This window comes from Delphinapterus leucas, chromosome 20 (genome assembly GCF_059928025.1).
Source record: "Delphinapterus leucas isolate spDelLeu-1000000601 "Yukka" chromosome 20, BTC_Dleu_Yukka2, whole genome shotgun sequence".
NCBI classification, from domain to species: Eukaryota; Metazoa; Chordata; class Mammalia; order Artiodactyla; family Monodontidae; genus Delphinapterus; species Delphinapterus leucas.
This window is the reverse complement of record NC_143148.1, coordinates 41,942,246-41,956,980: the sequence shown is the minus strand read 5'-3', so window position 1 is coordinate 41,956,980 and position 14,735 is coordinate 41,942,246. Positions and strand designations below refer to the sequence as shown.

Here is a 14,735-nt window from a genome sequence, read left to right as displayed (position 1 = left end):
ACAGAAATGGGGGACTGGTGCAGAGAAACTGGTACAAGTTGTCAAAGCTAGACCAACATATTTAAGAGTCATCTACAGGGAGGAAATAAAGCAAGCTGTGGAAATAGATGAGATCAATAGGGCAAAGAGTAGAGAAAGAAGAGAGTCTGAAGGCATAGCCTAGGTATGCTTATTTTAGGGGTATGGGAAAGAGAGAGGGAACTTTGAAAGAGTCAAAGATTATGTGGTTAGGAGACTAGGATGAGGATCCATGACAGTGAGTTTCCCTGCCATCCTAAATGATTGGTAGAAAGCACTGTTTTGAACAATTGAGCTAGTGGGAAATATTTTTCAGAAAGTTTTCTCCTAGCCTGTGGCACAACCATTAACGTGGTATAACCACTTTAGTCATGTTGGATTACCAACAGTGCTTACAGGCAACACTCCCCAGGGATCTAGCACAAACATAATTTTCAGGGGAAAGCAAAGCTCTTTAACGTTTCAACATGGCAAAATAAATTTTACATTAAAAAAAATTCCAGCAACAGCTGGAGCTTCCAAGAACCTTTAGAAATAGGCCCTGTGTCTAGTAAAGCAGTTTGTTCTCAGTAAAGACCGTGCACTTTAAAACGTTATAATTCATGGAGTGACTCTGTGTGTGCTAATGATGTAATATGATATAAATGAAGTTTAACTCAGCTCATACAAATAAAGGCAGTCAAATTATGCTTTAGTGTATCTTTGTCTTTCTGGAAATGGATATATAAATGCTTGTACCTAGAAAAAAACCAAGAAAGCTACATACCAAATTAACTGGGATTCTCTTTAGGGGACAGGCTTCTGAGTGATTAAAATATTGTTCTTCATGCTTTTCAGTATTTTCCAAAATTATTACAATAGAATTTCATCAATTTTGAAATATAAAAAATGCTATTTAAGATGAAGTAGAGCAATCCATGGTCCATGACTTACATGTGCTGAGACTTCCAAGAAAGGAAAATAAAAATCATACCTCACTATGGCTTATTTTACCATGAAATACTGTGAAAATAACTTGTCAATTAATGTCTACATAGATAGATAAGAAGTCAGGAAATAAAATATTGTATGTTACAAACTGAAAACCCTTAATGTCTAAACTGCATAGTCAGTCTATTAGTTACTGTTGAGATTTTAAGGATTAATTTTTAGAGTTTGTATATAATTCAATAGACCCTTCAAAGGGACAGAGGCCTTGATACAAAAGAAAGTTTTCTCAATTAAAAGGTCATCTGATGAGTATCAAATTAATCTATAAGGGCACACTGAATGCAATTTCTCCAGTGGAAAGCTTTCTTCTAGCCTGTGGCATGACCATTAATGTGGCATAACCACTTTATTCACGTTGGATTACCAATAGTGTGTACGGGCAACAATCCCCAAGAATATAGCACAAACACAAGAGATTCTGTAGCTGCAAAGGTTCAAGGTGGAGAAGCCCAGAAGGCTAATGGTGTGAGCTGCATTGATGCAGATGAGTCCTGAGTCTCTGGTTAATGAATCCTGTGGAGATCAGTAATGCAATTTTCAGGATGGCCTAATGATATAAAGTGATATAAGTGAAATTGAACTGAGTACAGCTTGTGCACTTTGATGGGTTTTGGCTTAGGCCTACTCAGTAAATAGGGCCCTTCTGGCAGTGAAAGAAAAGAGGAAAAATACAAGCCAGTAAATTTTGTGCTTTCTTCAAATGTGGTTATTTCTCAACTATTTTGTCTTCATCCTACTCAAGATTGGCCATGAAAACAGAAACAACTAATGTTTTAATCGTTTTGTGATCAGAAAGGGAAAACTTACCAGTTTCAATCCTGTCATCAACATCAGTGCTGACTTTTGATGCAGTGCTCTCATTTGCTACACAGTTTTTCACTGTCTTCTCCCTAGAGCTACCACATCGAATAATTTATTTAAAACTCAAAAGAAGCTTCTGAGAGCACCAGTAAAGGCTATTTAGAAAACATTATTTCAGGGTGATCAGATTTCTTTTTTCAAATGCTCTAGAACATATTATTTTCACAAATATTTCAGTTAAAGCTATTTTTTAAAAAGTCATATTTTTATTGGGAATAATGAGAGAGAAAGACACTCTAGTTCAGCTTTTAAAGCATGAAAGCCAGAAAGTTCAGAACTTACTCTGTTTTCTTGACACAAACTTAGGTCTGGGTGATTGAGGGAATAGTATTTCATATTATAAAATAATAATATTTTCTTTTGTATCAAAAAACTCATAGTTAGGACACAGAAAAGAAGGTTCTTCTACCAAGAATTATAATGGAGACAACTATAGCCATTAGTTTGAAAAAGAGATAAGAAAGGCAGGTGTTTGCACTTGGTTGATGTAGTATAGTAAGATTGGGAAGTACAGATTGGGAAATACAGTAAGTACAGACAGCCTAGACTATAAGCCAGGCACTTTACACCCACCATTTCATTTAATCATAAAAGCTCTCCTATTAATCTATTATCACCATTTTATAGGTTGGGGGACCTGGGACTCAGAAAGGCTTTAAAAAAAAACCTTCACCCAAGGTTGGAGAGCTTATAAAGTATTAATGCTAACACCAGGCACTTGAGCAACATTTTACCTCTGTTTTTGCAGTCACTATAAGGTAACTAAACAGAAATATAGTGATGAAAATTATTTGCCTCACTAGTAAGTTTATTCAGTTATACATTAACTCATCTTTGGATTTCTATAGTAAACAAGGTACCCCAATGCATATAAAATAGGAATTAATTTACAAAGTACATATACAAATAATTTTTAAGACATATTCCATTTCTTTCTACAGCAGGGTGAATTTTAGTCTATGTAAATTAACCTAAGTAAATAAACTTGACTTTAAAAAAAAGGGAGCTTAAAAAAATAGGGAACTAAGGCTGCTCTCTGAGGATTACATTATAAAATATATAATGGATCAGAGCAGAGACAGGCAAAGTCAGTGGAAACGAGCAAGATCCCAGGCCGACAGGCACTGACTTCACTCATTCATCATTCAACAAATTACTCCTTAGCACCTTATATGGGCCAGACATTGTTCTAGGCACTAGGGATACTGCAGTAAACAAGACAAGCAAGGTCTTTGTTCTCATGGAGCTTATGGTCTAGTGGAGGGGAAAGACAATAAAGAAGTAAACAAATAAAAAACATTCTGGGGAAGAATATTTAATGTTGTGTGGATATTTTCATATTTTATCAAATTAAAAAAGGTATGTATAGGAAGAAAATTGCTATAAAATAAATGTAATATATTTATTATTTTATATTTACATATTGATTATATAATATATAATGTTATATATTGTTATAATATATAAACATGCACACACAAAACACACACACACACACACACACACACACACACACACATACATGTACCTAAGACTAAGAGGATATTTACCATAATACAATTAGTATTTATTTCTGTGTAGTGGGATTATGAGTGGCTTATTCCTTGTTTTTTTCTCTACTTTCCATATTCTCAACAATAAACCCACATTACTTTTACCATCAGAAAAAAGTACTAATAGATATATCTACATGTGTATATAGGTACACAGATGTCTGGAAGGATGCATACCAAACATTACTAGTAGTTAACTCGGTAGCAAAATATGGGGTGATTTTGACTTTTTTTCCCTGTACTTCTGTATTATTTAAATTGTTTATAATAAACTTCTATTTTTCAAAAATAATAAAGCAACTTTTTTTCAAAAGCATGAGTTTTGGGGTAGAAAATATGGTACCTTACTTTGATAGAATTTTGGTAATAAGAAATAGAAAAAAATCTACCATTCAGATACTTTAGAGCTTAAAGGTCCATTTACTTTTGGTTTTGTACAGAAATGCTTCCCTTATCATTCTTTAACAAATTTATCTCTAACGACCCTGCGCATGGTAATGTAATCCTCCTAATTCAATGGGAAAAGACCATGTACTGATTTATAACTCTACCAAGAAAGGGTTGGTATACACTTATGGGGATGATAAGTAATACCATAATATCCCTATCTATAAACTTTGAACAACAACTTTAGAGAATGTACAACGATTATATCCAAAGAAGACCCAATAGTTCAAGAAAGCAGAAATGTTCCACTGAGGGCCAGATTCTCACCCCAGATAAATCTCAAAATGTTGCATAGATACTTTCATTTCTGATCTGAGGATTCTTACAACTTGTAGAGATTTCTGCTGCAAAATGAAGAAAGTTAAGCAGGAATTCACTATTCTCTGTCCAGAACCAAACTAAAAAAATTTTTTGTAAAAAATCTTCTTACCTTTTTTCCACCTCTAAAAGAAAATTTTCATTGTTACCCAACTGACTAAAATGCAGCTTGGCAGCCTTTCTCTCACTTTCTCGTACGGCTCGGTCATCTAGAGGCAAAAACCATGGTCTGAGCATGTTTCTTTTTGGAGTAAACAGTAATGGGTCAGAAAAGCATATTCACAGAGTAAAAACTAAAGATCAGTCTCATCTTTTGTTAGAGATGGGTCACAGAATAATGCTATTATGTTGTCACTGGAGCACTAGTAACTCAGGGAGACTACAGGGACACCATAGCAACAACTGCCACATAAGTGTAACTACCTTTGCAGCAAAGTACAGCTTGGGCAGCAAACAATCCAAATGGCCTAATCTTAAGGCTGAAAGTTACACCATTTCTGAAAGACTTTTCTTAGTTCCTCTATAATAACTTTCCCAGGGGCATGTAACATAGAAGTTTATATCAATAAGAAATGTATACTCAACAATAAAATTATAAAGAAATACAGACTAACTCATTTGAAGGAATATTTATTGTTCCTTGACAACTAAGCCCCAAAGAGTTGTTGTATTCGTTTTCTATTGCTAATTCAGTTACAAAGTTGGGGCACCTGGAAAAATAAATCTCAACCTGGAAACTTTTTGTTGGGGAGGAAGTGGTGGTGAAACCATCAACTGAAGAAAACTAAAGCTGGAAGTAACTGATAAAATCATAGATTGTCATTCAATAAACAATAAAAGGACTCGTCATACATCCTGCCAAAACAAAAGAGTTACATAAATATTGACTAATAAACAAATATATCCTGCCAGTGCATACTCTGGGCCAACATCCAAAAGGTTAGGAGGCAGCTGGTTTAAAGTAAGATTCTGGGGCAAAGAACAGGGGAGGAGGGTCTCACCCAGTTTCTCCAGAGTTTGTAGCGTGTACACAGCAAAGAGCCTATAATCTGTATCTTTCCTGACAACAGGATTGAGTCTCAAATCTAGTTCTTTGAGGAAGGGTAAAGGCTGTAGGCGGGACACCTCCACTAAGGAAGGAATGTTGTTATAATATAAATTCAGGTCTTGGAGTGAACATAAATACTGGATGCCCTGCAAGGAAAAGACTACATTGTGAAACTGCACATTGGGAAGCACTAGGAATCTCACAGATCAAGATGGAAATACAACTACTACTTTCCATCCTTAAACAGTTACCTGAGACACCCATGAGAAAGGCAGGGTTGAAATTCGCATTTAGTTGCCTGAGAATAAGAATGCTGCAGCCCATGGACACTGGATGTGCTATACATTAAATAATTCATAGATATCATACATTTCCTCCTTTATAAGCTCTGACATCCAAATATCTGCGGTCAGTTCTCTACTTCTGTTGCCCCCCATCACTCTCCCAATCCAATCCTTCTCAGTGGTAGCCAGGCCAAGTCACTTTTGCACTTCTCTCACCCTTGCTATAACCACTCTCCTGACCCCAGGAGCACCTCAATTTAAAAGAGGGAGGGAGGGAGGCAAAAGAAAGATGGTTCTGGGGAGAATGGCAGGGAAAAAAATTAAGTGTGTATGTATATGTTCTTATATCTCAAGACCTCACTTTTAGGGTGAATGGACTATATGGCAAAACAAAACAATGCAATCTCCAAGTCTTCCCTCCTGGACCAGTCAAGAGCCCCTTTTGTCCTTGTTTTCCTCTTCAGAGTTACTGCCACCCTACAAGCTCCCCATCCTCCAATCAGTCAGTTCTCCTTGGTAGAAATGTTCTGCCTTCTTCTGTTCTATTTCTGTGGACTTAGCAACCCCACCCCCCTCCCTCCACTTCTCTAGCAACAGTACAATCAGAACTGGGACACTGGAGAAGAAAAGCCACAATTTTTCTCCTTTGCTAAAACTTACTATCGAAAATAATTGTTTAATTTTCATGTATTTGGCTAGTTAGGTGCTTGTGTCCAACACTAAATTTCAGGACAATATTTCAAAACATGTACATATATGTATAATCACATACTGTTAGTAGTAAAAATGGTTACCATAAAAGGAACTCTGTCATTGAGAGTTATTTCAGAAAGGTAAAATTATTTTCCATCATGTATTTATAAAATAATGTTTTTATTCTCCTCTCATTTAAAATTAACCTTTTTATAATTGCAGGAAGTTTAGAAAACTCAAAGATATATTCAAAACATTTCTGAATAGAACACTGTTTACAGTTGGATGCATTTCTTTCTGGCTTTTTTCAGCTCCACTAACTTCTACATTGTGAAAGGGTCAATGGTTGGGAATATTTATCAGTGCTTTTGGCCTCACTCTCAGGGCAGTACACCATTAGGACTGTCTTTAAATGTGTCTGATGTCCCAGCTCAAGTAATCTTTTAATGTCTCATTGTAAAAGTCAAGGAAACAATTCTTATCCTCCTCTCATGTTTCCCAGTTGGCATAAATTCATGTATTCCCCAACGCTACACTAGAACTAAACACAAAACATTTCTCCCCTGGGAAAATTAAGCAAAATGATTCAGAACTGCTAGAGATGAATACATGCAGATAAATCATAGATGCAAAAAATTTGTAAAACTAACATTTATTAAGTACTTCCTATATGCCAAACACTACAGGAGTCTTATATATGTAATATTTGATTACACGTGCTAATTTGATTAATCTTCACAACAGTTTTCAGCCAATTTACAGAAATGGAACAAAAGAGAGTAAAAAAGCAAATGACAGCAATGTTCACTCAATTTTTTTTAGTCTGAAAAGAGCAATCAGATAAAAATACATATGAGAAGAGGAGACCTAAATAACTCTGTACTAATACTTTCTGAAATTTGTGGGCCAAATACAAAGGGCTGTTATCAAAGAGTCTAAAGACCAAGTTCAACTTGGAATTTCTGCTTTTGGAATCCTAGTTGGAAATTTGATCTAGCTTGGATTTCTTCTTTTGGGGCCCTTAGTTTTAGACCTTGAGATTGGGTCTAATTTGTGTTGTTGAACAAGTTTCCCCTAAGAAATGCAAAACTGGAGGAATAATCCAGATCATTAACCAATCCTGGATAGAATCTGTCTTTCACCTTCAGTCTTGCACAGAAGGGCTTTATCAAGACAGCCCCATAGCTGGGCAAAAAGGGAACAGTGGAAGAAATACCATTTGGGGGTCCATGCAAAGAAAATAAAACTTCCATCTCTGTGTGTTTGGGCATTTATATTTGTAGAGCTCGTTCTGTGCGTTTGCTAATCCTCACACTTTCTGCTTAAGCATGCTCCCACCTACTTTCCTAAACTGCCCTCTGCACCACCACCTCCTGGCATGGAAATTTTTGTTTTTAAGACCATCATTTCCTCCCCCTCCTAGAAAAAACTCACAGTAGCAACTTAGGCCATGCACCAACATCATCAGAATCCCCTGGGAATGCCCTGGACCCACCATAGATTTATTAACTTAGAGTCTCTCTCGGAATAGGGACTAAGACTCTGTACTTTTATTATTATTATATATTTATTTATTTATTTTTGGCCATGCTGCATGGCTTGTAGAATCTTAGTTCCCTGACCAGGGATTGAACCCGAGCCCTCAGCAGTGAAAGCAGAGTCCTAATTACTGGACCACCAGGGAATTCCCAAGAATCTGTACTTTTAACAGTGCTCCTCATAATTTTTTTAACATACATTAAAAATTGTACTATGGCCCTAGGCAGTGATAGTTTAATATAGTTTTCTCTCAGTATAAAAGGAATTTTTCCCCAATATTTTATAATAAAAAAAAGTCAAACATAAAAGAATTTCACAGTGAATAATAAAATTTAGTTTGGAAACATTTAAAAGGAAGATGCTATATTCCCCAGGCTGATATTATCTACCTTTTATTTCTTATTTCATCAAAAAAATAAACTGACTGGTCATAGAATATAGAACTTACCTTCAGGCTAGTGATCAAATTTCTTGATAAATCTAAGGATCGGAGACTTTTAAAATTTCTGAAGGCATCACCAATGGAATGGATTTTTCCAGCGTAAGATCCCTGCAATGAAAGAGACTCCACCAGTTCTGAAAAGAGATCATCAGTAGATATATTATGATCTCGGCTTGGATAAAGAGCAGAGTCACTGAAAACAGGCCTTCCTTCCTCCCGTATCTCATCTGTGAAAGATCCTACATTCAAGGCTCATAAGAAGATCAGATCACCCTTTTAAAATCATCAATATGGGGCTTCCCGGTGGCACAGTGGTTGAGAGTCCGCCTGACGATGCAGGGGACATGGGTTCGTACCCCGGTCCGGGAAGATCCCACATGCCATGGAGTGGCTAGGCCCGTGAGCCATGGCCGCTGAGCCTGTGCATCCGGAGCCTGTGCTCCGCAACGGGAGAGGCCACAACAGTGAGAGGCCCGCGCAAAAAAAGAATCAATATGGTCTTACGCAGTGACGCCAAGCCTTGGTTTTACAGAACACTTGAGTTCTCTAATTACCCTGAAGGATGTAGTAAAAGTCTCCAAAAGTTCTCAAAACAAACAAATTCAGCAATCCCACTGCGAGGATTTAGCCCTATAGATAATACTCACAACATTTTGCCAGGATATATAATGTAGACCAGAAGGATGTCAATCACAGGAAAGTTTTAGGAGGAAGGAAGGGAGGGAGGGAGGGAGGAAAAGGAGAAAAACAAAACTGTCAAAGAGCCCATCAGGAGAAGAGTAGAACTAGATGGCCTAAGCAGCAGTTCATTGATACAATGGACAATGTACTAGATCTGTGACCTTGTACAAGTCACTTAACTTCTCTGTGCATCGGTTTCCTTATCTGTAAAATGGAGATAATAGTACTTACCTCACAAGATGTTGTAGGGATTAAATGAATATATATATATATGTGTGTATATAAAGATATATACATATATATGTGTGTGTATACAAAACTTAGAACAGTGCCTGACACATGGTGCTATATACATGTTAATTATTGTTATGCAGTCATTAAAAAGAATGAGGTAGATTTGTAGATGCTCATATGGAAAGATCTCCAAGACATTAAGTGAGGGAAAAGTATGACTCTGTGTCTGGGTGTGTGATTGTGTTTTAAAGAATATATATGTGTGTGTGTATGTAGGTATGTGGGTATATGTGTATATATATATATATTATATATATATATATACACACATACATATGTACATGCATACATATATGTCAACTAGACTTCTAACAGCACTGAAAAGAGGAGAATCTCAAAACTGCCAAGAGGAGCTCACTGGCAAGTGTGGTGGGCCAAAATGAGAACAGCAACCAAAACTGGAAGGAGTTTCTGCAGAATCCCATTTGCAGATGACTGCCAGGGGATTGCATTGAAATAAGCTCTTAAGGTGCTGGAGCAGTCTGGAGCAGTCTAGGACCTATAAACTATAAAAAGTATGAAACTGAAGATCCCTTTCAAGGCAAGACTCATCCCTGAGAGAAATCAGTGGGAGTAGAATCCACATTGAAGGGGAGAGAGACAATAGGTTCAAAAGAAAGAGAAGGTCCAGATACAAGTCAGGGAGGGAGGCAGAGATAGCAGTTCTCCGCAAGCTTAAAGCCCTATTTTTAGTACTTTGTGAACACAACAGAAGAGGGAGCTCCAAAACCTTGAAACTAGGAAAGCTATTCTGGCCCACTCTTCCCATCTAAAAGTATAGAAAACGTAATGCACTTTAACAAAGAGACACAGAAAAGGTTTACAGTCATATTTTATATGAGGTTATTAAAACAAAAAAGAAAAAAGAGCAGAATAGCATCCTTAAAGAATGAAAGCACTCCAAAAAGATACATTCACAAAACAAATGAAAATTTTAACTTAGTATTTCAAAACAAATTTCAAAAGCTAAAAGATGTCATAACAAAATGTAACAGTTCTCAAAACATGGTCCCTAGACCCCTGGAGGTCCCTGAGACATGTACAGGGGTCCACAAAATCAAAACTATTTTTAAAAATTATTTTCATAATAATATTAGAACATTAATAGCTCTTTTTGCTGTGTTGACATTTGCATGTATGGTGTAAAAGCAAAAACTACTGAGGCCTTAGGATGAGTCAAGGCAGTGGCATCAAACTTCATTCTTAGTCATTGTATTCGTCACCATTGTATGCTTGCAGTTAAAAAAAAAAGCCACTTTCTCTTAAGAATGCCCTTGAAAAAGCAATAAAAATGGTTAATTTTAGTAAATCTTGACGCTTGAGTATGTCTTTTTTATATTGTGTGACCAAACAGGAAGTACGCATGAAGTACTTCTGCTTAATACTGAAGTATGGTGGGTGCCTTGAGGGAAAACACTTGTGTGGATTTTGAGATGCCAGCTTAACTAACACCCCCCCCTTTTTTTTTTGAACACCATTTTTACCTGAAAAATCTGACACACTATGGTTATTCAGACTTGAATAGTTGGCAGACATTTTCTTGAAAATAAAGAAAGTGAGGCTGTCACTTCAGGAAAACAAGTGACAGCAACTGTTGTCAATTATAGCATATGAGCTTCCAAGCTGAAATTAGAATTTTGATAAACTTGTATTTGCCACCATAAACTTGATAGATTCCAAAACCTAAAGATATCTCTGATGAGATTTGTGATGATACTAACAAACATGATTTTTTAATGTAACAAAATGAAATTTGCCAGTATTTGGAAGACAGACATAACTCAGTGAGTTAATATTTTTCAAATGACGGATGCCTGATGTTACTACAAAATCATACACGGGTAAAAGATCTGTTTAAATGCAAAATTACCTGGGGAATTCCCTGGTGGTCCAGTGATTAAGAGTCCATCTTCTAATTCAGGGGACGTGGGTTTGATACCTGGTCAGGGAACTAGGATCCCACGTGCCACGGGGCAACTAAGCCCTCGCCACTGAGCACGTGTGCCTCAACTAGAGAGCCTGTGTGCCGCAAACTAAGGGGCCAAACGCTCTGCAGTCTGTGCATTGCAACTAGAGAGAAGCCTGTGCACCACAAGGAAAGATCCTGTGTGCTGCAACTAAGACCCGACGCAGCCAAAAATTAAAAAAAATAAAAATAAATGCAAGATTAACAATAGATTTTTTTTTTTTTTTTTTTTTTGCGGTACGCGGGCCTCTCACTGTTGTGGCCTCTCCCGTTGCGGAGCACAGGCTCCGGACGCGCAGGATCAGCGGCCATGGCTCACGGGCCCAACCGCTCCGCGGCATGTGGGATCCTCCCAGACCGGGGCACGAACCCGTGTCCCCTGCATCGGCAGGCGGACCCTCAACCACTGCACCACCAGGGAAGCCCCTGCAGTGATCATTTTGCAATGTATACAAACATCAAACCATTATACTGTATGCCTGAAACTAAGTTAATGTTATATGTCAATTATACCTCAATTAAAAGATTAAAAAAAATTTTTTAAAGAATCAGTGGTTGCCAGAGGTTACATACTGTATGATTACAACTATATGACATTCTGAAAAAGGCAACAGGAAAAAGGTCAGTGGTTTCCAGGGGTTCAGTGGTGAGGGATGGAAGAATAGGTGGAGCACTGGGGATTTTTAGGGCAGTGAAACTGTTCTGTTGATACTGTAATGGTGGACACATGACTATACATTTGTCAAAAACCCCAAAACTGTACAACACAAAGAGTGAACCCTAATGTAAACTATCGACTTTAGTTAATAATAACGTATTATTATTGGTTCAACAGCCATAACAAATGTACCACATGAATGCAAGTTATTAATAATAGGAAAACTGAGAGGGGATATGGGGGAGGTGTGATGGGGGGAAGAGTATATGGGAACTCTTTTATCCTTTCTTTCCTATACAAACTGTGCCTCAGGATAACCAAATAGTTGGCGTGAGGAAATATCTTTTTATATAAGTATTACAACTAACAAATATTAATGAATTTTAAAATTATCATTTTGCAATCCCGAATGAATTAATGGATCCTAGGCAATCATATTCAATGACTGAGAATATCACAAAAAGAACACCAGATGTTATATACTTCCTGATGGAAGTATACACCATCACTTATGAAGTGGTCTTGCAAAAAAACCCAAAAAAACAGGGACTTCCCGGGTTGCGCAGTGGTTAAGAATCCGCCCGCCAGTGCAGGGGACATGGGTTCGATCCCTGGTCCTGGAAGATCCCACATGCCGAGGAGCAACTAAGCCCTTTCACCACAACTACTGAGCCTGTGCTCTAGAGCCCACGAGCCACAACTAACTGAGCCCGCGTGCTGCAACTACTGAAGCCCATGTGTCCAGAGCCCATGCTCTGCAACAAGAGAAGCCACTGCAGTGAGAAGCCCGCACACCTCAATGAAGAGTAGGCTCCCCTCACCACAACTAGAGAAAGCCTGTGCACAGCAACGAAGACCCAACACAGCCAAAAATAAATTAAAAAAAAAAATCAAACCTGAATGTGATCAAGCCTTATCTAACTACCAATTCATAGGAAATACAAGGAACAGAGGTAAATGTTAAACATCTTAGGAATGTAGTGAGCAAAATCCAGATTGTAAGAAATTATTCAGGACATGACTAGTTTCTTCAAAAACAATAGAAAATACAAGAAAAATAATGGGAAGAACCTGTAGATCAAATAAGATTTAAGGTAAATATCAACCAATTGCAATAGACCTTACACAGATCCTGATTCCAAAAATTAAAAAAAAAAAGAAAAAATGTATAGGACAGTGGGGAAATTAGAAAACTAATTGGATATTTGATAATATTAAGAAATTGCTGTTAAGTATTTTTAGGTTTTATATGTGATTTTAAAAAAAGAGTTCCAGGGACTTCCCTGGTGGTGCAGTGGTTAAGAATCTGCCTGGCAATGCAGGGTCCACGGGAATCGAGCCCTGGTGGGGGAAGATCCCACATGCCGCGGAGCTACTGAGCCTGTGCTCTGGAGCCCCTGCTCTGCAGCAAGAGAAGTCACCTCAATGAAGAGTAGCCCCCGCTTGCCATAACTAGAGAAAGCCCACGTGCAGCAACGAAGACCCAACGCAGCCAAAAATAAGTTAATTAATTAATTAATTAAAAAGATTTACTGTTAAGCCATGGTAATTACAAAAGTCTGATATTGGTGCAGGAGTAGATAAAGTGAACAATGGAACAGAACAGAAAACCCAGAAACAGACCCACATTTATAAAGTGACTTGGAATATAGCAGAGATAACACTACAAAATAGGTTCTGGGAAAACTGGCTATTAGCATAGAAAAATACAATTATATTATATCACATATCATATATAAAAATAAACTCCAAATAGATTAGATTTTTTTAAAATTTGGAATCCATTGTTTCCAGATATCAAACGAAACAGATCATAGTTAATTAATTAATTAATTATTTTTTTTTTTTGGCTTCGTTGGGTCTTCATTGCTGCGCTCAGGCTTTCTCTAGTTGCGGGGAGTGGGGGCTACCCTTCATTGCGGTGCGCGGGCTTCTCATTGTGGTGGCTTCTCTTGTTGTGGAGCACGGGCTCTAGGTGTGTGGGCTTCAGTAGTTGTGGCGCACAGGCTTAGCTGCTCCGCGGCATGTGGGATCTTCCCCTACCAGGGCTCGGGCCCGTGTCCCCTGCATGAGCAGGCAGATTCTTAACCACTGAGCCACCAGGGAAGCCCCTGGAAAATTAGACATAATGTGAAAAGCAAAGCTGCAGAATTTTTAGAAAAAAAATGCAGGACCCTATTACATCAGTGTAGGGGAAAACTTCATAAATAAGACACAAAAATCACACATCATAAGGAAAAATAAACTTGACTACCTTAAGATGAAAATTTTCTGCATGACAAAGGATAATTATTTATTAGAAATTTTTAGTACAGAGAAATATAACAAAGAAAACAAACATACAGAAAAGGTCTATAATTGTACCACCAAGATTATCCCTTTGGATATTAAAAAGAAAGTAATGCTTATTACACAGCCAGAAAATTCTAACAGTACAGAAAAGTACAGAATGAAAGTAAAAGCCTCCCTCCCCCAAGGTGACCACTGTGATTTTATATAGAAGAATTTTAGAATGCATATACCAGCACATTCATTTAACTGAAAAGTATCCATGTTTTGGGAATTCCCTGGCCGTCCAGGGGTTAGGACTCTGCTCTCTCACTGCCCAGGGCCTGGGTTCAATCCCTCGTTGGGGAATGAAGATGTGCAAGCCACGTGGCGGAAGGATAGAAAGAAAGAAAGAAGGAAGGAAGGGAGGATGGAAGGGAGGAAAGAAAAGTATCCATGTTTTATTGGTAAGTAAAAAAAGCAACTTGCCAAATAGTATATATGCTCTATTCCTTAAAAAAATAAAAAAGGATACCTATGTATGTATGTTTGTATAAGCAACAGAAAAGGAGAGGGAAGAATATTCTTTTACTTTAGATAGTTTTGTATCGTTTGAATTGTCAGAATGAACACAATTTTGTTATTCACATGTAATAAAAACAAGCTAACAAGCAA

The 14,735-nt window shown here is 37.5% G+C and overlaps 1 protein-coding gene across 1 annotated transcript in view; it reads right to left on the bottom strand.

Annotated features, from left to right (window-relative positions):
* Positions 1-14,735, bottom strand: part of LRRC36 (leucine rich repeat containing 36) — a 45,769-nt gene that overhangs the window by 29,494 nt on the left and 1,540 nt on the right. Inside the window, 4 exon segments of the mRNA XM_022583467.3 lie at positions 1,816-1,904; positions 4,300-4,396; positions 5,189-5,381; positions 8,200-8,327. Of these exon segments, the coding sequence (XP_022439175.2) occupies positions 1,816-1,904; positions 4,300-4,396; positions 5,189-5,381; positions 8,200-8,327 (507 nt within the window).